Consider the following 21,040-nt stretch of genomic DNA (forward strand, 5'->3'; position numbering starts at 1 on the left):
TGAGACGCGTCTGCAGTGTCAGGCATCAAAGCAGCGCCCTCGTCCAGCCCCATCGTCATCACCTTCACCGCTGTTCACCGAGCTGTCAATCTACAACTCTGCATACATACTTCGGGCCCCGAGAGGCCTTTCAAGAAAAGAGGATGCCTACAGGGAACATTGTACTGAAGAAAATGGTTAGGAAAAAGGCGAACAAGACTCGGGTCTCCAAGTCTAGAGGACGATTTCGTGGTCCTATTAGTGGCATATTGGCTGGTTGCCAGACGCGATCCACCCAGATACTGAGATGATGGTCTCTCCCCCAGATCCACGGACTGGGACTGATGGCTTCAGCCACTGTATAGCCCGACAGCGTCATGGGAACTGTACTCTACAGCAAGTCCGAGCAAATAGGCTCAACGCCCGTCGTCAACAATTCGTCCTCCTTTGTGCCTCGCCCTAGTCTCCTGCTGTCTTAGAGCATAACATCAAGCGTTAAGATTTCCACAGACGCTACCCCTACCCCACCGTCTTGGCACTGTACCGCTGTCTCCTTCGCCCAGTGGTACACTCGCTCCAGAAAGTCATCCCGTGTTCCCTGTTCGATTACCCACTTCTATGTTTCGCGAAATATTTCAGTCTTGGCCGCGCTTCAAGAGCACAGGGATAACCGGGTTTGAAGACGACGAGCCGCATATATCAAGGTGTGCCCTTCCGCTCATGTCGCTGAGCTCCCCCTCACTCTCGTGTTTCTCGATTGTTCTCCTGGATGTAGGATCCCCAAACCCCATCGCTGTCTAGAGGTTCCGGAAATAGTGGCCCTCATCATCAGCCACGTCGACGACAGACCCTCCTTTCGAACACTCTCCCAAGTGTCCAGAACGCTCAGCGACCTCGCCATCGATGCGCTATATGCGGACCTCGACAGCTGGTTTGAGCTTTTCATGTGTCTGCCTCGGAGTTTGTGGAACCTGAAGCCACCGCCTTCGCCCAGAATGTTCTCTGGAGGGAGGTTTGGTAAATGTGGGAATGGGATGAGGGTTTGGACTTTGGTACGTGGTCGTGTCTGGGACCCACCTCTGGCAGCTCATGATTTCGCAGTGCTTTCGTCGAAAGATGGCTGAGAAAGAATGGACCTTTCTGAGAAGTCGAGCGGCCAAGGTCCGCTCCATTGGGTTTCGCCATGTCCCTCATTCCGGAGTTGGCCGTATAAGCTCGGAGGGATGGAACTCCTTGGTGTATCGACGATCGCAGTCCATAGGACCCAAAAGTATCATGGCCGACCAGTCTGTTATCGACGCCCTCGTAAACGCAGCGCCATCTGTGCCAGTCCTATTCCCGAATCTGTGCGCACTCGCGCTGGGGCACGGCTGTCCCGCCCCCGCTCTGCGCATGCTGCTTTCGCCCGGTCTTCGCAAGCTGCACGTATCTACCGGCTTGTTACTCGACATCGCCAATCTAACATCTCCGTCCGCCCCCGATCTCTGTCCCTTTGTCGAGTCATTCCACGTTCAGGAGGAATTGCGTTTCATACGTCAGAACGCCTCGGCGCGTCTCATCTGTGGCTGGAAGCATCTCCGCTCGATCGGAGGCGCTGTCCCTATTGACCAGCACGTATGGAAGCACCTAGCGTCGTTATCGAGTCTTGATACCCTCGAGATTCGGGCGTTCAGTCCGCCCTCTCGCGCCCGTGCGGGTATTTGTAACAAGCTCCGGGAAATCGATACACTCATACTTAGTGGTGGTCAATACAAGGATACTATCTCAGCACTCGAGGCCGTGCTCGGCGATCGCGGTCCAGACACGCGTTTTGTCGTCCGACGCGTGGACATTCGCGTGCTGTCTTCCATTGCATCTCCCGACGACTCTGTTGTGCACCTCGCGAGTGCTCTTCCGGAACTCGTATACGCTGAAACGCTGAGAGAGCTCCGCGTAGCGAGTGGTCGCAGTCTTTCCCCTCGCGACTCGGACCGACCTTCTGTTGACGACCTGCTACTTCCCTTCGTCGCCTTCTACGGCCTCACGACCGTGGACCTTTCTACTCACTTAAACGGACGATCGTTCACGCACCCGCAGCTGATGGATCTGGCGTGTCATTGGCCGTCTCTGGAGGTATTACGTCTTTCGTCGTCTCAGGAGGCCTTCTCTTTGCAGGAGCTGCTGGCGCTTGGTCAGGTCTGCCCCAAAATCAGGATCATTGACATCCCCGTAATGGTGTCTATGGCCAACATCCGCGAGATATCGACGCAGATGGACTCGGTGCGTTGTCTGGAGAACGCGACGTGTCTACGTCTCCGCGGATATCCGGAGACCAAGGAAGACATGGAGGCAACTGTGAATGTTATGGGCAAGCTCGTGCCAAGATTGAGGCACCCGAACTGCGAGCGGGAAGACGAGGAGGTCGCGTGGAACTCGGTAATGGGTAGTATGGGGAAGGAACCAGAGGTAGAGAAGAGGGAGTTGTTTAGACGCTATGCTAGGGCCATGTGCCAGTGCCAATAATCCGGTCTCTCTCGTACTGGGACTCTCGCCTTTCCGTGCATCATAGTTAGCGAGTGAGGGTTGGAGCAGTTGAGGACGCTCGAAAAACGGAGCCTGTTGCCAACGGCATAGTCAGTGGGTCGACAATGGAGGAATCGGGTTCTGCCGGCGCCATTCCTGTCCCGGAGGTCTCAGTACTCTGTCCATCCGTTGTACATTTCGGCGAGTGCAAGGCACTGGACTACGATTCACATGTAGGAAGCGCTGGAGGCCGAATTCAGCTTCATGGCCAACGCCGGTCACCCTCAGGCCTTCGACTCGTCTAGCTTTGCGCGCTTCCCGAGAGCGCAGCCTGCACAGACTCGCTCTCAGAGATTACCAGCGTATGAAAGCGGATGACAGGGATGTCTGGGCGCTGACATAGAAATGATCGAGAGAAATCCAACTACTGAAGGATGATAGTCGCTCGGACACCTTACACCTATGATGCAGTTTTGCCACGATGATCGACCCGGTTTCTCAACAAACACTCTTGCGATCCCTATACCTGGTTGCTTACATCGTCGTCACTGTCGAACGAGCCGTAATGCATTGCGAAATGGAATTGATCGTACACATTTAGAGGACAACAGGTATGGCGGAGAATAGATTATAAGTCATCCTATTATACCGGTAATGGCTCGGTGCAATGCGCAGCTTTTTAGAAGAACGAGGTGTATCGATGGGTCCATAGGTTCGAAGCAATATGGGTAAAGTGGGGAGGTACATGCCAAGCCCAAACTTAGATCCATCCTAAAAATACGAAAGTATCCTCTCAACTTCTCGCTGAGCGAGAAACCTCTATGACCGCTTTTCCTTAAGCTCCTGAGCGAGGACCTCATCCGCATCACGGCCGCGGACCTCGGGAAGGAGAAGTGTAAGGGCGGCACCGAGGATAGAGCAGGCGAAGAAGACTAAAGAAACACATCACGTCAGCTGAGCGCTTAATGTTCAATCACGAGCGCAACATACTCCAGAGGACAGCGGGCGTGCCGATCGAGGCCGTTAACGTGTTGAACACGAGCGCTGATATGATAGCGCCGGCCTTACCGCAGGCGGCCGACACGCCGTGGGCAAAGGCCTTATAGCGGGTGGGGAAGACCTCCGCGGGATAGCACTGTGGATAGCGATCGATCGATCAGCCTAATGTAGAATATGCGAATAAGATGGGCGAAGGCGAACTCACGTAGGTAGTGGCATTTGCACCCCAGTTAAAGAAGAATTGAAGAAGCGAGAAGTTGACGATGAAGGCGGCGGTGCTCAATTCAGTGAAGCGGCCAGCGAGGATACCCACTGCGCGGATTAAATATTAGGACCCAGAATTCCGAGGAAGAGGGCTGCCACTCACGGAAGAGAGCAGTCACGAGGAAACCCTGGATCTGAATCCACTTGCGACCAAGCTTCTCGATAGTTAGGACGGTCACATAGTAGCCTACGTGTGGGCGGCGATAAGCTTCAACTCCACAGAGAAGGAAGGTGGCGGAACAAACCTGGCACAAATCCAAGAGCAGTAACAATGATATTGCCTAACGAGATTTTCCAGAGCTTCTCCCAGTCCGAGCCGGACTTTCCTGCGAAGCCGATCTCGGCCAATACGACGTTTTGGTTGAGGTTGATACCATAGAATCTGTTAGACGGGAAGAGAATAAATTAATGGTCGTGTGCCACGAAATAGCGCAATGCTTCTGTACTCACGCGACGTCGAGCAAGAACCAGCAACCACATGTAGCGATGAGAATCTTAGCATGGCGCCATTCCGAGATGTAGGTGAGGAATTCTAGAAATGCATGTGAACATGGACGCTCCGGGCCCGAGGACCAATCCGCTCTCACCTCTGAAGTGGGCCTTCTGGTGGACGGTCGCCTGAACAGTGTCGCGCACGCTGGTGTTGGATGCCGAGGCGGGGCCAACAGTAGTGTTAGCCTCCTTAGCCTGCTTAATCTCGTCGAGCTCCTCTTCCATGTTCTTGGCGTTCTCAAAGCGCTTGGACTCTGGGAGCGTCAAACGTTGATATAGGGTTCCGAGTGCGGGAATGAGCGATAGGCCAATGACAATTCTCCAAACTGATGAGAAGAAATTGAGATATAGTGGGCAGTCGTTTTCGAGAACATTAGCGCACCTCCGTCAACCTTGGAGGTCTCGCCCAAGTCATTCATAGAATGCTTGTAGATGGCCAGCACTATGATAGTGACGAGAGCGCCAATGAAGCTGCCCCAGCCCTGGTTCGCGAAGATATAGGCAAGCATAGTGCCGCGCTTGCGGAGGACGGCGCGGTCCGAAGTGACGGAAGCAGACATAGGGTAGTCACCGCCCACACCAATACCAAGGATGATACGCCAGATCGTGAGGTAAATGATGCAGCTATTGGCAGATAGAGTGCCTATTGACGTTAGTCAGCCGGTTGAGTAGACACTTCACTGGAATATACTCACCGGTAGGAACAGTCAAGCTCATGATGGTGGCAAAGATGATCAGCATCAGCTCTTTTCCGTCTAGACGAACGGTACTGAGATCGGCTTAAAAAGATGGATTATACGGTGACTTACAGATAGCCTTACGACCAAGCGCATCAGCCATGTAGCCTAGGCGTAATCAGCGAAATGCATCATGTAGTAGGAAGAAACGTACCAAAAGAGAATTGCCCAATAACACTGCCGATGTTGGCAGATGCCTTCAAAAGACCCTGCAGATTGGCGGGGAAGGGTGCCGATCCATAGAGCCTGTACTGCAGCATGGTAGCTACGGGCTGACGATGCTTTAAATAAGCAACAATACAACGATGAGGTACTCTTTTTCAGCTTACGTTGATGATGAACAGGTCGTAGGCTAGCATATACGAAACCTGAGTCGATATATGCGTTATCAAATGCGTCTTTAGCACGCACCATCAAGGAAGAATCCAACCTGAGAGCCGGTGGCCGGGTCAGCTTAGGAAGTATATGAATTCAAGAAACAACTCACACCAGCGATACCGAGGAGCTTCATTTCCGGCCAGGTCAAGACATACGGAGGCCTGTTTTCGCCTCCGCGCTCAAACTCCTCCAGACCAGAGCGATAGCGTTGGGTATCATCAGAAGAGGGAATAGAGTCGGTGTGCTTGTGGTCCGACATGGTCGTTCGGCGATGCGGAGGTGAGGGAGGTGGTCAAGGACAGAGGAACCCGAGTAGGTGCACACGGGTGTTTATCTGGCTGGACGGGACGAAGGATGTATTTGATTGTCCGGACGAGGAAATGAATGAGCCGGCGGCGAGACGGCTAGATGAGGCTAAACCAGGAACGGACCTTTTCAACCGATCGACCGAAATTTCCTAGGCTGACTGACAGACACTGAGAGCAGCGACGCGAGCGTCGTACAGAAGGCGTGAAGAGTGAAGAAGAGAGAAATGTACAGGACGGGGATGTTATAAGGCTGGTCGGGTACAGCTGATGGGCAGGTGGTACGCGCCCAAGCGGAGGAGACGGCCCCTATTGAATCATCACACACGTTCGTTGGTGCTTTTCCCACGCCGAGGCGGAGAAACAGACCCTCGCTGATAGAGTTCTTTGTCCAGGTTAGAGCTACTGCGACCCCATCTCTATCCCTCTCTATCTCGAGCACACAATACTAAGAGCAGGGAGCAGGAATAGCGCAATGAAACCATGGGGGATCTACTGTGATCACATTACGGAACATCACTTTCATTTTCCTTGGTCATGGTATGTACTTCTAACCTGAAATAGATCGGCCATGCAGCTTTCACGTACGCCCCGTTACTTGTCAAGGGAAATCTTTCGCGGATCTTCCAAGTCGCCGTCGACGTTGAGAATCAGAGCCTAGAAGATGACGGCCTCATACCGGTTGTTTATCATCATCAACGCAGTCATCTATAACAGATACAGGTTGTCTTCTGACGTCTCATCTCGCTATCCAAAATCGGAGCTCTTGTACAGTGGTAGTATCGCGTTCACTCTTGTCTCATCTGCCCATGCTCGAAGGTCTATTTACATCTTGAACGCGTCAATCTGCACATATCTGCACACAGTCGCAGAGCATATGACTTTGAGCGCTTGAACCTACGCAGTGCTGGCTGGGCCGAACGGGGGAAATTCGTCGGGAGTGCCGACGCACGTTCACTCGCTGATTCGTGAACTGGAGCTGACAGATCATGGCACTACGGGCAAACTGCCATTTTTCGGCGGAGAAAAAAGAGAGAAAAGGCGTGTAGGCGAAAACCTTTTTCGCTGATTTTTCACCGCGAGAAAAGTCAAAGGAAAGATTATCATTGAACCCGAGAGAGCGCCTTTTCTGGGTGAGAAAAGGATAAATGTCCAATTATGGATGCCTAATTTGGTAATTTTGCCGACTCTGGGGAATTGTTAACCTTTTCTCGCCTGGAAAAGGTGCTCCCTCGGGTGCAATGTTTATCTTTCCTTTGACTTTTCTCGCGGTGAAAACTCGGGGAAGGGGGTTTTCACCTCCACGCATTTTCTCTCTTTTTTCTCCAGCAAAAAATAGCAGTTTGCCCGTGGTGTGGTAAACAATGGCCGACCCGGTCGATACCGACGCGGCCAGCTCAACAAATGAAGTTACGGTGCCTGGCTGTGCAAATGATCGTTGCGCCCACCCTGTCCTATCATTATCATCGTCTGTATATGTCAAGAAAAACATCCCGCTTGGACACAATATTGTCACGTGCCTTTGGCCAAATCTATTTCCAATTACTTAATCCAGCAAGTTTACATTTGCACGTCCCACTGGTATTACTACCCCCAATCGTACTGCGGTTTTCTCGGTCTCACTCGGTGTATGATGCTGACTTGCCTTCACTAAAGCGCAGGATATGAATCGCAGCTTTCATCGATTCCGGCTGCTGCCGGTGTGTGCGAGATCCAGGGAGACGACGTCTGCGACGAAGGCATGCTGACGGAAGTAGTGCGTCCTCATCGGTGCCTATTTATGGCTCTAACCCCGTGCCATCGGTCTAGCTCGCTTGCCTAATAAACCTCCTATCCAACCCTTCCCCCACGCCAACTCCAGCCAGACGATAGTTTCCACTTTCAAGCTACAGAAAGCAACATGAACTGCGCCAAGATGAATGTATGCGACCCCTCGGGCGACCGTGGATACAACCCGATCTCTGATCACGCCCTGTGAGTCTCTTCGTCTGGTGATTCGCGTTCATAGTATGGGTGGGGCTTACAGACGACGCGTGTCCCAGCATTGGGAACCTGCGAACGGCAGCCCTTGTGAGTCGTATTACATTGATGCTCAAGGTTTTTCAGAAAGTGAAGACAGCTATCTGTTATGCATAGATTAGTATAGACGGATCTGGTGGGTCTTACGGGCATCCGCGAAGATGTAACCAGTCAACTGACAACGATTGTCTCCGCCTCGACGAACCTACGCAACTTCTGTCCCTGACTCCAAAGTGGAAAGCTATTGTGTCCCAAACTTTGACTCTCCGTCGATCTTTGCTCGCATCCTCGACAAGGACAAGGTACGTAAAGTTTCCATCCCCTCGGCACACCATCGTAGCAACCTGTCGCCCTCGTTATAGGGTGGCCACTTCTCCATCACACCCACTGTGCCCTTTACCACCAAGCAGAACTATCTCCCGAGCTCCAATGTTCTTCAAACAAAGTTCGTCTTCTTCGTTCTCTAACTTGCCAGTATCGTAAACCTTATTCTATCTAGGTTTCTTAACGAACAAGGCGTGGTTAGCGTCACGGGTACGTCCTTCCGGTATCCTATACGAGAACCGTCAATGCTCATACCGCGCGAGACTTTCTGCCGCGTCAGAAGGACAGTTCCTCGGAGAAGCCTTTGCTATTCTGGATGATCCGTCGCGTCGAGGTGAGTGGCCAATAGGGTCACGTCCCTGTCCAAGGGGCTCGCACAATCCCACTTTTCTTTCCGTAGGTAGTCCGCGGTGCATTCCCGATCCGCATGGAGTGCGCCCCGGCATTCAATTATGCGCGCGACCCGCACACGCTCGAGTTCATCCCGGACGACAGTCAATCCAAAGGGCGAGGCACTCATGAGAAGGCCCTCTTCAAATCGCGCGACCTCGATCTCGACCTACGATACGTCGTTGAGTCAACGTTGGAGAATGTCGATGATCCCAAGGTTCGGTTGAAGAAGCTCGACCTTACTGGACAAGGACACCTTGGTCCTAGCGCGGTGTGCGACCTCGTTCTCGAGGAAGGGCAAAGGGTCACGTTTGTGCTGAGAACACCCCCAACGAAGGCCACTAAGCCCAACGCTGTTCCAACACAGGAGAAGGCGGAAGAGCTGGGAGTATCGCTTGAAGGTTAGTATATTGATAGTTTATCTGGATAGGATGTCATCGACGCGGTTTTTAGCACTTGCCATCGGGACGTCCAAGTTGCGGGCTCTCGATGATCCGATACTGACGAAGGAACTTCTCGAGAGACTCTTCTTGGTTGGCCGGTTTCCTTGGCCGGCGCAGTCATTTGCAGCTAACATCAACATTTCGCAGTCCACCAACACGTACTGGAACTCTTGGATCCGTCGGTCAACGTACCAAGGGTCTTGGAAGGAGGCAGTCCATCGAAGCGCCCTAGCTCTCAAACTTCTCATATACGAGCCGACAGGTGCTGTCATCGCCAGTCCGACGTTTAGTTTACCGGAGTTCATTGGCGGGGGTAGAAACTGGTAGGTTTGTTCACAAAACATCTACGTTCTTCAAGCTGATCAGATGAATAGGGACTACCGGTATACTTTCCCCGACTAGTGGATGAGCTATGCTTAGTACGCTACAGTGCATCTTGGATCCGTGATTCATCCTTTACTTTGTATGCTCTCATACGCTTGGGCTTCACAGAAGAAGCCAATGGTGAGCCCTTCCTTACGTAACGTAACCCGCACTCACATATGTCGTTATCAGCGTACACGGAGTTCATAATCCAACGGCTAAAAGACAAAAATCCTGATGGATCGCTCCAGATAATGTAAGTGTACCCTTTGGTGTATGGTAAGTTACATATTGTATCACATCAGGTATACTATCCACGGAGGTAAGGATCTCGAAGAGATTGAGCTAAATCATTTCGATGGGCACAAGGGCTCTAAGCCTGTGCGGTAAGCAGCACGATTTGCCAGTGGTGATTCCCCCTTATTGCATTACAGGATCGGCAATGGCGCTGCCGACCACTTGCAGTTAGTAAGTGCCGTCAAATCCGTAAATCTTCTGTCGTATGCTGATCTACTCGTCCAGGACATCTACGGCGAGCTGTGAGGCGCTCCTATTCCATCCTCGACACTCTTCTGATTTCTCTCCGTGAACGCAGGATGGATTGTATATACTTGGGACAAAAGGTGCGCTTGGCGTTGTTTACTAGGATCGCGCTGATTGCTCGGCTACTACTAAGTATGGCCGCCCTTTGGTAAGTTACGTTTGAACCTCCATCCGGACATTACTGATTACCTTAGTCCTACGATACCTGGTGACATCTTCCTCTCATTGTCTTTCCCTGACCTAACTTTGAAACGACAAGGGTGCAAGTCAGAGAACTGTAAGCATCTCGTCCGTGTTGGTGAAAGCCTCATTTGATGCTTCGATGTAGTGTAGATTGTGAGATGCGCTCCCGCCAATCGATTGCCGACCTGATGCTGAAACTTTGACAGATGTGGTTGCTCAATACAACGAGCCTGATCTGTAAACTACGTTCCTTCGCTTTTGGAAAGTAACTGAAGGGCTGACATGATTCATGTAGATCCATCTGGTCAGTCCGTGATAGGCCATTGCGGTCTCAGGTTGAAATTGTGACGCAGTGCTTTAGGGAAGTTCGAGGAAAGAAACGCCACTTCACTGTAACATTTCTTCTAACGTCGCATGTTCTTTTGCTAACCCATATCCCACAGTATTCAAAGGTATGCATGTATTCTTTTGAGGCGGCGGCGACCACGACATTCATGACCGATACTGTAACATGGACATCTTCACAAACCCTAGATCATGATGTGGTAAGTGCCCCCTAGGACACATTTTTCTGGTCACTGTTAACGCGCGCAATAGGGTTGCAATTGATAGAGGTAAGTCCCCTATGACACGCGAGACGGCTCAAACCTCAAATCCCACTGTATTGTAGGATTGCGACTCGCGGATAAGCGCTCGCTTCCATGCCCAAACCGTTTGGCGTGGTTCCAGGCCCGCGACGACATCTACGAGCAAGTAATGCACAAGTCCTGGGACCCCGTACAACAGTCTTTCGGGCAGTGCTACGAGGAGACGAACGTGCTTGACTCAGCCGTGCTCATCATGCCGCTGGTATTCTTCATCCAACCTGTGCGTGCATTCTCCGATGAAACAGGAGCGACTATGAAATTGCTGACATATCTTCACTGTTTTATCTTGCATTGATAACAGTCCGACCCGCGCTTCGTCAGCACTTTGAAGCAGATCCTCAAAACGCCGCAGCGGGGAGGTCTTACGTCAAACGTGAGCGAATAGTGACTCCAAGATATGATCACGATTTACATATAGCAGAACCTTGTATATCGATATGACGTCACCAAATCAGATGATGGTGTCGGGGGCGGTGAGGGTACATTCTGCTTGTGCACGCTTTGGTGAGTGTGCTGTAGTATTCAGCGCGTGTACTACGCTTATGTTCATGCAGGTGCGTGGAGGCGCTGGCCCGGGCCGGCGTGTACGAGCCGGCGTTGCTCAAGCGGGCCATGTCTATGTTTGAGGTCTGCATTCATTCCACTTGCCGTGAATATGTGTTCAACGGGACTGTACAGGACTTCCTCCTCTTCTCCAACCACGTCGGACTATGCACAGAGGAGATATCCGAAGCGGGTGAAGGGTAATGCTTCCTTCCTCTCCTTCACGCACGATTTGCTTAGGACATGTCCTATAGACTCGGCAATGCAGTGCAGGGCTTTACGTAAGTCACATGTCGCAGGTTTGGGCGATGAACAAGTTCGCTGACAATCTGTTGGATTGCTAGGCACGTCACGCTGATTTCGGCGGCGTACAACTTGTCCAGGACGATGCAAGCACCAGCGAGCTTATTGGCAGCAATCTAGGGGCGGTGCCGTCAGCTCTAAGTGTACGGGTCGCTGGTTTGTTTAATGTAATACGTAGTCTATGACCTGAACCATGTACCAATAGACTCCAGTATTCCAATCAACCACGCGGCATACGAATATCCGCATCTATGCCAAAAGACGACAATATTCAAGTTACTTCAAAACTTAAGGGAGCATTATCATTGGTTTAACCATGATAAAACCGTCATAATTACGATGAAAAACGGGAATAAAAGAAATCATAAAAAAGGTTATATCAGCAAAGCCAATAGTTATCTCGGCAGTATCATAGTGTACAAATCCCTGTGACGGACCCAAAATGCCCAAATTCCCATGGCAAGTAGTACGAACGAACAAAGTTGAGACGAAAACTAAGACGATAACGACTCTCGTAAACGCGAAGTTTTCACCGCCGAGGAAGTGACGTTTAAGGCCAATCTGAAAGGTTACAATGAGTTTAGTGCGATGGAGGACAAGCACATCACTCACGAGAAGGACAGATGATTCCTGGGCCGGAGTGACCAGCAGAGTGACAAACAGGTCCAACGCCCCCGTTGATGCTGAAGCTGGATCTCTTCTCAGGAGTCGCGGTGATGATAGGACCTCCTGGGTTGTAGGAAGTAATGGGAGTATCGCGCTGTGTGATGGGCTGGTTTGGGCAGTTGTATTGCCCAGTGCCAGTACCGCAAGGCGTGAACGTCTGCTCGGGTGCACGCGCAGTGATGGTTTGGATAGGACAGTTGTACTGTCCAGTACCGGTACCGCACGGAGTGTAGGTGGGAGTAGGGGCGGCGCGTTTACCGCCGGGGCAGTAGAGCGAGCCGTTCTCGTGGATGCACTCGGGGCCAGGGCCCAGGATGGCGGACCGCTCGACGGCGGCACCCATAGCTTGGGTGGCGAGGATGAGAAGCGAGGTGAGAGCGAGGGCTTTGAACATCTTGAAAAGGCGGTTTTGAGAGAGGTAGAAGACGTCGAGTGTCTGAAGAGATGGAAGGGTCGGATCCAAAGCTTTTATGCGTCGCCAGGAAGAACCTGTGCAAGACGTGCGATTTCGTCTGCTCAGCGTACGAATGCGAGTTTCGTCAGCAATGTGCCGGACCATTGGAAGAGATATGGCCGCTTACAGCAAGCAGTAGTCCTGCGCGTAAATGTTCCTGAAGGATTTTAGTGGACGCCGCAAAAATGGGCGGCGGGGACGAGCGAGCGATGGGACCGAGTGGTTGACCACCACAGGTACAATTCGAAGTGTATGCAGATCAAGCACAGGGACGGAGATGTAGGCCTGCGGTACGTAAAAGTGAGCTCATGTTGCCTGGGTGACAATTTGTTTGAACGGATGCGTACCCTGATCTGACGGTCGAACTGACTTTGAGCGGATCCTCGGAGACGGCAAGTGTTCAGTTACCGGCGCTGCGAGGAAATGTACCAAAGCTGATGCCCAAGAATGCGTATACGAGCGGGCCGTTTATAAGGCGACGAGCTGAGTCGAGGGGCCATCTAGCTGAATATGCACCTTCCGTGCATAACCCCTGAGTGTGCATGAGATCGCTGCGCCTGTCGAAGTGAGCAAAATTCGAAACGCATGTGGAACTACACCTGGAGCCGCTCAGGGGATTTCGCGCATTCTAAAAATAAAATGTGAGGTGAGGACCTTGAACTCCTAGCGCCTGGCCGATGACAGCGTGGTCTGGCTTGACTCAGCAATTTATGCGGGTTACTGTATTTATGAAACTCGCCGATTCGTTCCGTCGAGCGTCTTCATTTCATCGGAAGACCCCAGAGCGCCGAGTGCCTGAGGGCGATTTGGTGAGTTACCGAGACACCGGCTTGCACGGAACTCGGCGCTTTGCGTTACCACCAACTCGCTACGACATTCAAGGTGCAAACATGGAAGAAACGGTGGCTCTTCTCCGAAATGTTTTCCTGATAGGTCATAGCAAGGGAGGGCTGCGTTCTGAGAGCTTAAATAGGAGGCTAGGGCCCATAGACCACAGGTTTGGTTACCTGGAAAACACTCCAATCAGCAAGAACAGAGGCGTCAAATACACTATTTCGTTGTTCATTGAGGGGGCCGTTCCTTACCACCACCGAGTCACCGTGTCGCGATGGTTGCGCTTCTTCAAGTTTCAAGGGTTGCGTGTACCGAGATCGCCGGGACCCGAAACGAGGTGCTCTAACGCTAACTATTCCGAGACGAGAGCGGCATTCACTTATTGAGAGCTCCATCGCAAAGGCTCGTGGAGTTATGGGATTGAAATGAGAAGCATGTGGGGCATGTCGGTGCCTGGAAGCTGGGCTATGCATAAGCATATACCCAAACTCGGCGAGATGACTTCAGAGGTTGTTTCATTCTTAATCATATGTTAGCACTTTCAGCCAAGACGGGGGCGAGAAACTTGCCAGTTGTTTTCAGGTTTCTCATTCATGGGTAATGCCATCGATGACGTCCCTTCCAGCGAGGGATCGAGTCGCTCTGCCACCTTACCGTGATGCTTGTGTATGTGTTACCGTCGAGAGCAATGCTCACTTACTTGGAGAGACGTAGGTGGCTGGTGAAGAGAAAGGGGCAATGGGATTACAGACGAACCAAATGGATGTGGACATAAGCTTTGTGGAACCAACGGGAGAGCGCAAAGGCTTGCTGCGAAAACAAGTTCAACTTGAACAATAGGCGCGAGAGAACGGGTGCTGAGTTACATAGGGGCTATACTGTCGGGGACGTCCGGGAAACAAACTCCGACGAAACTGGCTGGCGAGCGTCGCCGCTGGCTTCAACGACGCCAAACACCATTTCTCATTCCTCACCATGCTGAAGGCCCAAAAGTCTGCTGCTGCCCTCTCGCGGCACGCCTCGCGTTCTTTTCGTCGTGGCCTTGCCACCGTTGCTGACCCTCCCGTGCGGCGGTATGGTGGCCTCAAGGACCAGGACCGTATCTTCACGAACGCATACTGCAGACACGACCATGGCCTCAAGGGTGCTCAGGTGCATATATGCGCTTCTTATTGCTTGAATGAATAACTGACGCATGCCTTCTTTTGCGAACGCGTCGTTCTATGATATTCTAGACTCGCGGTGACTGGCATCGAACCAAGGACATTCTCCTCAAGGGCGACTCGTGGATTATTCAGACCATCAAGGACTCTGGTCTCCGTGGCCGTGGAGGTGCAGGTTTCCCCAGTGGCCTCAAGTGGTCTTTCATGAACAAGCCGGGCTGGGAAAAGGACAAGCGGTGAGTTTCACTTAGTCAGCCTTGACGTGCAAGACCGCTGACTTGAGCAGCCCGCGGTACCTCGTCGTTAATGCCGATGAAGGAGAACCTGGAACCTGTAAGGATAGAGAAATCCTCCGTGGTGATCCACACAAACTCGTCGAAGGCTGCCTCGTTGCTGGTCGTGCCATGAACGCGACCGCCGCCTACATCTATATGCGTGGAGAGTTCGTCCAGGAAGCCGCCCACCTTCAGCAGGCCATCAACGAGGCCTACGCTGCCGGTCTCATCGGAAAGAACGCCTGTGGCTCCGGCTACGGGTTTGACGTCTACCTCCATCGTGGCGCTGGCGCGTACATCTGCGGCGAGGAGACCGCGCTTATCGAGTCCCTCGAGGGTAAGCAAGGCAAGCCCCGCCTAAAGCCCCCCTTCCCCGCCGACGTCGGTCTCTTCGGTTGCCCCACTACTGTCGCCAACGTTGAGACTGTCGCTGTCGCCCCTACCATCTGCCGACGCGGTGCCCCGTGGTTCGCCGGTTTTGGTCGTGAGCGCAACCAGGGTACAAAGCTCTTCTGCATCAGCGGTCACGTCAACAATCCCTGCGTTGTCGAGGAGGAGATGAGTATTCCTCTGAAGGAGCTCATCGAGAAGCACTGCGGTGGTGTACGTGGCGGCTGGGATAACCTGCTCGGTATCATTCCTGGCGGAAGCTCTGTTCCTGTTCTCCCCATCGACAAGTGCGGTGAGGTGCTCATGGACTACGACTCGCTCAAGGACGCACAATCTGGCCTCGGGACGGGTGCCGTCATTGTCATGGACAAGAGCACGGATATCGTTTCCGCTATCGCCCGTTTCGCTTCGGTAAGCATATAGATGGTTGAGCCTTGGCTTTTCCACTGACGTATATATATCCTCAGTTCTACAAGCACGAGTCGTGTGGTCAGTGCACTCCCTGTCGTGAGGGCACGACCTGGATGATGAACATGATGAACCGATTCGTTGAGGGTCGGGGCCACCGGCGCGAGATTGACATGCTCCTTGAGATCACGTACGTCATCTTCAACACTACGCCTAGCGTTGATTGACGTTTGCATCTCTTTGCAGGAAACAAATTGAGGGCCGGACGATCTGTGCTCTGGGCGATGCCGCCGCATGGCCAATTCAGGGTCTCATGCGGCACTTCCGCCCTGAGGTCGAGAAGCGCATCGACGCATTCCGCGCCGAGCACGGCGGTGTTATGTTCGGTGGCCGCATGCAGGGCAGCACCGACCCCACGCTTGCGCTCCCGGATAACCTGGGCCCGAACCTCATCGAGGCAGGCGACAAGCCACAGCCAACTGCATAGAGACCAGATGGGGCTTAACATAAAGTTTATTGGCTATGGCTACGTACTAGATACTGTGCTATATGTTCGTCTCTTAATGCAACCTTCTTCGCTATCATCGCAGACGAATATACAGATACCAAGGGGTAGTGCGATTGCTATAGTGGTTATAGCTTCGAACATCACATTCAAGTCACCCATTCTAGACCAGTCCGTTGAACGGCTGCACACTGAGAAGTGGGAGCAGGTGCAGGCTCGATTGTGGAAATGGATGCGAGTGTGTATGGGTCGAGAACTTACGAGGTTGACTGACTGAGGTTGGTGCAGCTTGAGACGGCTGTGCGATAGGATGTATTGTGCTTGTCAGCCTAGCAATGCATTGGTTCTTTTTCTATTGGTCATTTATCCAGGGAGAGAGCGTACTAGTATAGAGACGTTTCCGGGGCGTTTTTGTTCATGACAATATCTTGACTATTAAGCGGCAGAACGTGAACGTACCGGAAACGAGGACCAGAGGTGCTTGGGCCATGGAGGTGCGACGAGCGTAGGAATACCGGGAGGCAGCCTAATGCAGCAGCAAGCCGAACCATGGTAGATTCAAGGGAACAAATCGTGCATATAGATCTGTGGTATGTAAGGAATGCAAAAAGAGTGGAGGACTATGGTGACCAAGTGGTTTATATGCGAGGGCGCGTCGGCTACTTTAGGAAATTTCCCACGGGGATAGTCGTGCGTGAAGCACCGCATTTACTCTGACATCCCATCCGCTCACTCCTTCAACATCCTCGCCGCCCTGTCCTAACCCATCCAAACACATTTAATCGCGCATTGTACCACATGAAAAAGATGAACGCCAACATCCCTGTCCGTCAACGACCTCGGTCGTCTGACCCTCCACCCAGCCATGCTCAACTCGGCATCGCACGACAACCTCTCCAGGTAGTGCGTTGAGGTGCTCTTCTCGTGGGTTCAAGATGTGTGGCGTACCGTCTGCGCTACACGCACCGGCTTCCGCCTTTCGCGTACACGCCTATTGTACACAGCAGACGTAATCGGCCTCATTGGTACCATTGATGCAACGTATGTATGCGCCTTTTCACCTGTACTATCACCTTGTCTCACTGGCCTCCTCCTTTCGCTGTCCAGTGCTTGGCTACAATTTCTGTGCTGTTTCAGATGGAAATGCTTAGATATGCTCAAACCAACATCGTCATCCTAGTCCGGCTCAGATCCGTCGCCGACCTTCGCGCCCTCAAGACCGTCCTCTTCTGGGTATGGTGCGACATCTTCATCGCCATGCTCGCTAAGCGAAAGAAGGCGCTACGGAATCGACTCCCGTTATGCTCGAAGACATTCAATTACATTTCGGCTCCCGGGCTTTGGGGAAGATCTTGGATGGGGGGAGGACGAAAGCGAAGGTGCGTGTGTTGGCGGCGTTCGATATCTAGGTAGCCAATATAAGCCTTAATATTTTGACAGAAACAGTACATCGAGTACGTCGATGGAGACGTTGAGCTTGACCCCGCCAGCGCGTGTACAATGCCACTCTATCCGTCCCCATCCTCCTCTTCTCCCTCGTCCGACCCCGACGTTTCTACCTCTGCACCCACCGCGGAAAAGCCTACCTGCACCTGCGCTCGTCATAGTTTTCACTGGATGCCCATCTACAACACCGTCACCCCCGTCCTCGAAGAAAGCATTGTGATATTCAAACCACACCTTTCCTCGCCAAGTTCGACGCAATCTACTTCGGCGCGGGGTACAACCACCCCAGCGCGATGCGCAGCGCCCTCTCCGTGCTCGCCGATGTCGCCGCCAACGGCTTGGACAACTACTCCGCCGCGCTCGCGATCCACCCGCGCAGGTGCGACGCTGCGGGACCGACAAGATTAAAGAGCCGCTCGAGGGGCACAGCCACCTGTTGAGGGCGAGGGATACTCAGCCTGCCGTATTGGCGCCCCTTCGTTTAGCGACACTATCGTCCCTGTCCCTGTCATCTTCCTCTTCCACAACCTCAAGCGCTCCTACGCCATCAGATCCGTACCGCGCTCTCGACGTCCACCGCATCCGCGCGGAACTGCACGACACCATCCTTTCCATCCCTGCGCGCCGGATTCCCGAGTCTGGACGACGACGTTGGCGGCGCCAATGCCATGCTGGCGGTGCTGGTAACGGCGGTGGACTCTGTGCGGGTGCGGTTGCAAACGGCTTCAGCATTGGTTTTGGCGGGATGTTCGGTGCAATGCACCCGACGACGAGGGACGTGATCTAGCGCTGGACGACCTGAGGGAGCTCTAGCCCGCCGTTGAGGGAGTGGCTCACGGCGTTGTTGGAGGCGGCGTCTGAGCTGGATAATTCTGCGCAGGGGAAGGGGAAGAGGAAAGCAAAGGAGATGGAGGAAGAAGCGGAGATGGGGAAGGAGGGTGAAAGAGCAAGAGAGCCAAGTTGGAGAAGGGGAGGGCACGGTGTACGTCGGCGCTCTCGACAGCGTTGAACGCGTTCTAGCGATACGTAGATTGTTAGCTACAAAGGTATGATAAGCATAGTGACTGGTCTACAGAAACATACGTCGATGTCCCGCAGCCCCTCAGCCATCAACGTCTCCTCGCCTTCCGTTCGGGACTCATTCCGGGCCTTGTGCAGAGTGGCGATGACGCCGTCTCGTGTTCGAAGTGGGTAAACGGGCCGGTTGGCGACGTTTGAGAGCTCCTCCCGCGGGATAATGCAAATGGGACATGGGTACTTGGAGCTGACACCGCGAGTGAGGGCCATAACGCACCTAGTAGTAACAAAACTTAGAACAACTTGGCGAGATATCAATAGAGACTTACTGCCCCTCATAGTCCGCAGAAAGGACGAGGACGCGGGGATAAAACTTGCGTTCTATATCGTCCCAGCATCGAATCCAGCACCCGGACTTGGAGTGTGCGGCAATGTCTTCGAGGATCCTCTCGAAAGACTTATGCCACACGACGTTCTTGAAGGCCGCCCAAGGCGGCTTGTTGCGCTGTCGCTTATCTTCCTTGACCTTTTATTGCATTAAAACCTGATCGCGTTTATGAGAACGTGTGAGCACTTACGATTGGTAGCCAACCGACGACTCGGCCGCCGCCAAATCCTTCCCCGTTGCGAATTGAGGTCGGGAGGTTTGCTATGCGGGCGACGACTGGATATCCTTTTGCTCGTCCAAATGACGATAGTTTTGCCTTGTCTGCGTAGAGAATATACGTCAACGGTTTCCTGTCCTCGGGAATTTGATCCTGTACTCAAGTTAATAAGATGTAGGCAGATAATTGAATGCTTACCTGCAAGTTCCAAAACGCGTCGGCCGTCCACCGGACTTTCGACATTAAAATCAGCCGCGACTACGTTGATTTTTATGTAAAAAAAATCAACGTACAAGCCGAAAAAAATGTGTATATATATACACGGACCACCGGCTAGTATGTTATGGATAGTCTGCAAAAGATCAACCTACTAGCCATTGCATACATTGGTATACGTCTCATGGCATTGGTCTATAGCTCCTCTCATCCCGAAACAGTACACATAAATTACCTTATAAAGACCTACGGCTGAGCTCGCAGCCCAAACAGGTTTAGTTTAATTACTACTTACAGCGAGCCCGGTGATATCCGTCACTGGTCCGCCACCCTCTGTCGGATCACCTCGGATAGATTCGGGACATTTTGGAGAGCTAAAAATACAACCTCCTCTCTATTAGTCCAAATCAGATCTCATCGGGGGAATAAATATAGCACCGCATCAATTAATTTGATCACGCTATTAGAAATCCCGGTATTAGGGGTACACCTTGTTTTGGACACATCCGATTGCAGCGGAAAATACAATAAAAGAAACATTCAATTCGACATAGCAAAAACATAACAGCGTGTACTACTCGACGACTGGTAGCACAAGGATCACAAGACAATGGGCAAATGCACTATCAGGCATCGGAGACATTGACGTCAGACGTCTCCTCGATGGGCTCGAGATCACCAAATTCGGTCCGCAATATGTTTTGAGCGGCAATGACAAGCTGGTTGTGGGGTGGTAGCGACACATGGCGAGGTGGAGCCGAGGCGCTGAAAAAAAACATAAGAAATACATCTGAAAAAGAAAAAGAAAACATACAAAACGTCAAACAGATGGGCATCCACCATGCCCCGACGATCTTCGGCATCATCAGAAGTTGATCCCCGGAGGCGCTTCACAGGATGTGCATCAGGCGCGTCCGAGTCGTCCGAGTCGTCGATGATAATTGTGTTCTGCTCCCTCCTCTCGCACATGATGCGGTCAATGAGTACGGCGAGAGGAGGGAGATCGGCGCTGCTGGAACGCACATACTCGATGTCATCCTCGTCCTCGATGTTGTTCTCCACCAGAGTTGGTTCGGCACATAGAGGAGAGGTAGCCCGCGGTTCGACGTCTACTTCGTCATTGACCATCGGCTCGTGGTTATTGATGATCGGGGGAGAACCACGTCGTAAGAACCTAGGCGGGATTACAACCCGAGGCTTGATGCAGAAAAGGCGAGTAGGATAGCACTCTCGAAGCATCCTGATGTTGCGCGGCTCCGGGAGGAGATAGGTGAGCTGGTCGGCGACAGCGAATCTGTAATTGAAAGGACTTGTTATATGCGTCAGCTAGCAATGAATACATAAGTCAAAAAACATACCTCGCGAGACTTTCAGCGTTGTACGGGGTGTGGCCGGTCTGCAATAGAGCGGCATGCTCTCGCTCAATTTCGGCTTCTGTGTGATACTGTTTTACAATGATATTCTAGGGGGAAAAACGTTAGATCAAGTCACGAAGAGTTCGAAGGCTTACCAAGTCGGTCCAACCGTCGCCTGAATACACGCGATGTTCAAAGATAAAGTCGCCATTGCGAGCACCCACGGGAGAACGTGAGTCGTCAGCTAGGTTTAGCATGACGCTGTTGCCTTTGATGAAGGTGCTGTGGAGGG

General features: G+C 52.4%; 7 protein-coding genes across 7 annotated transcripts; 3 read left to right on the forward strand and 4 right to left on the reverse strand.

The window, feature by feature from the left end:
- Window positions 1-512: 512 nt before the first annotated feature.
- Window positions 513-2,486, forward strand: CONPUDRAFT_165728 (uncharacterized protein). The gene is made up of 3 exons (XM_007770752.1): window positions 513-683; window positions 755-1,031; window positions 1,081-2,486. The coding sequence occupies exons 1-3, from the start codon at window positions 598-600 to the stop codon at window positions 2,479-2,481; spliced, it is 1,764 nt and encodes a 587-aa protein (XP_007768942.1). The 5' UTR covers window positions 513-597; the 3' UTR covers window positions 2,482-2,486.
- Window positions 2,487-3,300: 814 nt separating this feature from the next.
- On the reverse strand, window positions 3,301-5,610 carry CONPUDRAFT_56038 (MFS inorganic phosphate transporter; the record flags this gene model as incomplete). The annotated part of the gene is given in 14 exon segments (XM_007770051.1): window positions 3,301-3,413; window positions 3,472-3,616; window positions 3,686-3,792; window positions 3,848-3,931; window positions 3,990-4,126; window positions 4,195-4,301; window positions 4,318-4,562; window positions 4,619-4,879; window positions 4,932-4,991; window positions 5,046-5,081; window positions 5,128-5,245; window positions 5,303-5,325; window positions 5,385-5,403; window positions 5,461-5,610. 14 exon segments carry the CDS (start codon window positions 5,608-5,610, stop codon window positions 3,301-3,303), a joined length of 1,605 nt encoding a protein of 534 aa, XP_007768241.1.
- Window positions 5,611-7,523: 1,913 nt separating this feature from the next.
- CONPUDRAFT_82493 (glycoside hydrolase family 15 protein) lies at window positions 7,524-11,677 on the forward strand. Its single transcript, XM_007770753.1, has 32 exons — window positions 7,524-7,630; window positions 7,699-7,726; window positions 7,793-7,811; window positions 7,910-7,977; window positions 8,038-8,120; window positions 8,175-8,209; window positions 8,263-8,333; window positions 8,400-8,790; window positions 8,843-8,922; window positions 8,980-9,158; window positions 9,257-9,336; window positions 9,388-9,451; window positions 9,501-9,581; window positions 9,630-9,663; window positions 9,718-9,734; window positions 9,791-9,818; window positions 9,872-9,886; window positions 9,933-9,946; window positions 9,998-10,015; window positions 10,067-10,074; window positions 10,128-10,158; window positions 10,217-10,313; window positions 10,365-10,373; window positions 10,456-10,466; window positions 10,519-10,535; window positions 10,592-10,788; window positions 10,870-10,941; window positions 10,990-11,072; window positions 11,123-11,195; window positions 11,247-11,311; window positions 11,366-11,392; window positions 11,456-11,677. The coding sequence occupies exons 1-32, from the start codon at window positions 7,557-7,559 to the stop codon at window positions 11,532-11,534; spliced, it is 2,148 nt and encodes a 715-aa protein (XP_007768943.1). The 5' UTR covers window positions 7,524-7,556; the 3' UTR covers window positions 11,535-11,677.
- A 55-nt stretch (window positions 11,678-11,732) lies between these two features.
- Window positions 11,733-13,786, reverse strand: CONPUDRAFT_137474 (uncharacterized protein). The gene is made up of 5 exons (XM_007770754.1): window positions 13,620-13,786; window positions 13,274-13,551; window positions 12,882-13,224; window positions 12,662-12,819; window positions 11,733-12,592 (listed from the first exon to the last, which is right to left on the reverse strand). Exons 1-3 carry the CDS (start codon window positions 13,761-13,763, stop codon window positions 13,128-13,130), a joined length of 519 nt encoding a protein of 172 aa, XP_007768944.1. The 5' UTR covers window positions 13,764-13,786; the 3' UTR covers window positions 11,733-12,592; window positions 12,662-12,819; window positions 12,882-13,127.
- A 523-nt stretch (window positions 13,787-14,309) lies between these two features.
- CONPUDRAFT_82497 (NADH-ubiquinone oxidoreductase) lies at window positions 14,310-16,211 on the forward strand. The gene is made up of 5 exons (XM_007770755.1): window positions 14,310-14,520; window positions 14,604-14,767; window positions 14,818-15,607; window positions 15,664-15,794; window positions 15,851-16,211. Exons 1-5 carry the CDS (start codon window positions 14,344-14,346, stop codon window positions 16,089-16,091), a joined length of 1,503 nt encoding a protein of 500 aa, XP_007768945.1. The 5' UTR covers window positions 14,310-14,343; the 3' UTR covers window positions 16,092-16,211.
- Window positions 16,212-16,858: 647 nt separating this feature from the next.
- CONPUDRAFT_165732 (uncharacterized protein) lies at window positions 16,859-19,420 on the reverse strand (the record flags this gene model as incomplete). The annotated part of the gene is made up of 7 exons (XM_007770756.1): window positions 16,859-17,150; window positions 17,217-17,486; window positions 17,548-18,571; window positions 18,639-18,849; window positions 18,902-19,098; window positions 19,151-19,330; window positions 19,376-19,420. The coding sequence occupies 5 exons, from the start codon at window positions 19,418-19,420 to the stop codon at window positions 18,389-18,391; spliced, it is 816 nt and encodes a 271-aa protein (XP_007768946.1). The 3' UTR covers window positions 16,859-17,150; window positions 17,217-17,486; window positions 17,548-18,388.
- Window positions 19,421-20,019: 599 nt separating this feature from the next.
- Window positions 20,020-21,005, reverse strand: CONPUDRAFT_154181 (uncharacterized protein; the record flags this gene model as incomplete). The annotated part of the gene is made up of 4 exons (XM_007770757.1): window positions 20,020-20,158; window positions 20,208-20,687; window positions 20,752-20,855; window positions 20,904-21,005. 4 exons carry the CDS (start codon window positions 21,003-21,005, stop codon window positions 20,020-20,022), a joined length of 825 nt encoding a protein of 274 aa, XP_007768947.1.
- Window positions 21,006-21,040: the final 35 nt, after the last annotated feature.

Source organism: Coniophora puteana, assembly GCF_000271625.1.
Source record: "Coniophora puteana RWD-64-598 SS2 unplaced genomic scaffold CONPUscaffold_6, whole genome shotgun sequence".
In the NCBI taxonomy this organism is placed as follows: Eukaryota; Fungi; Basidiomycota; class Agaricomycetes; order Boletales; family Coniophoraceae; genus Coniophora; species Coniophora puteana.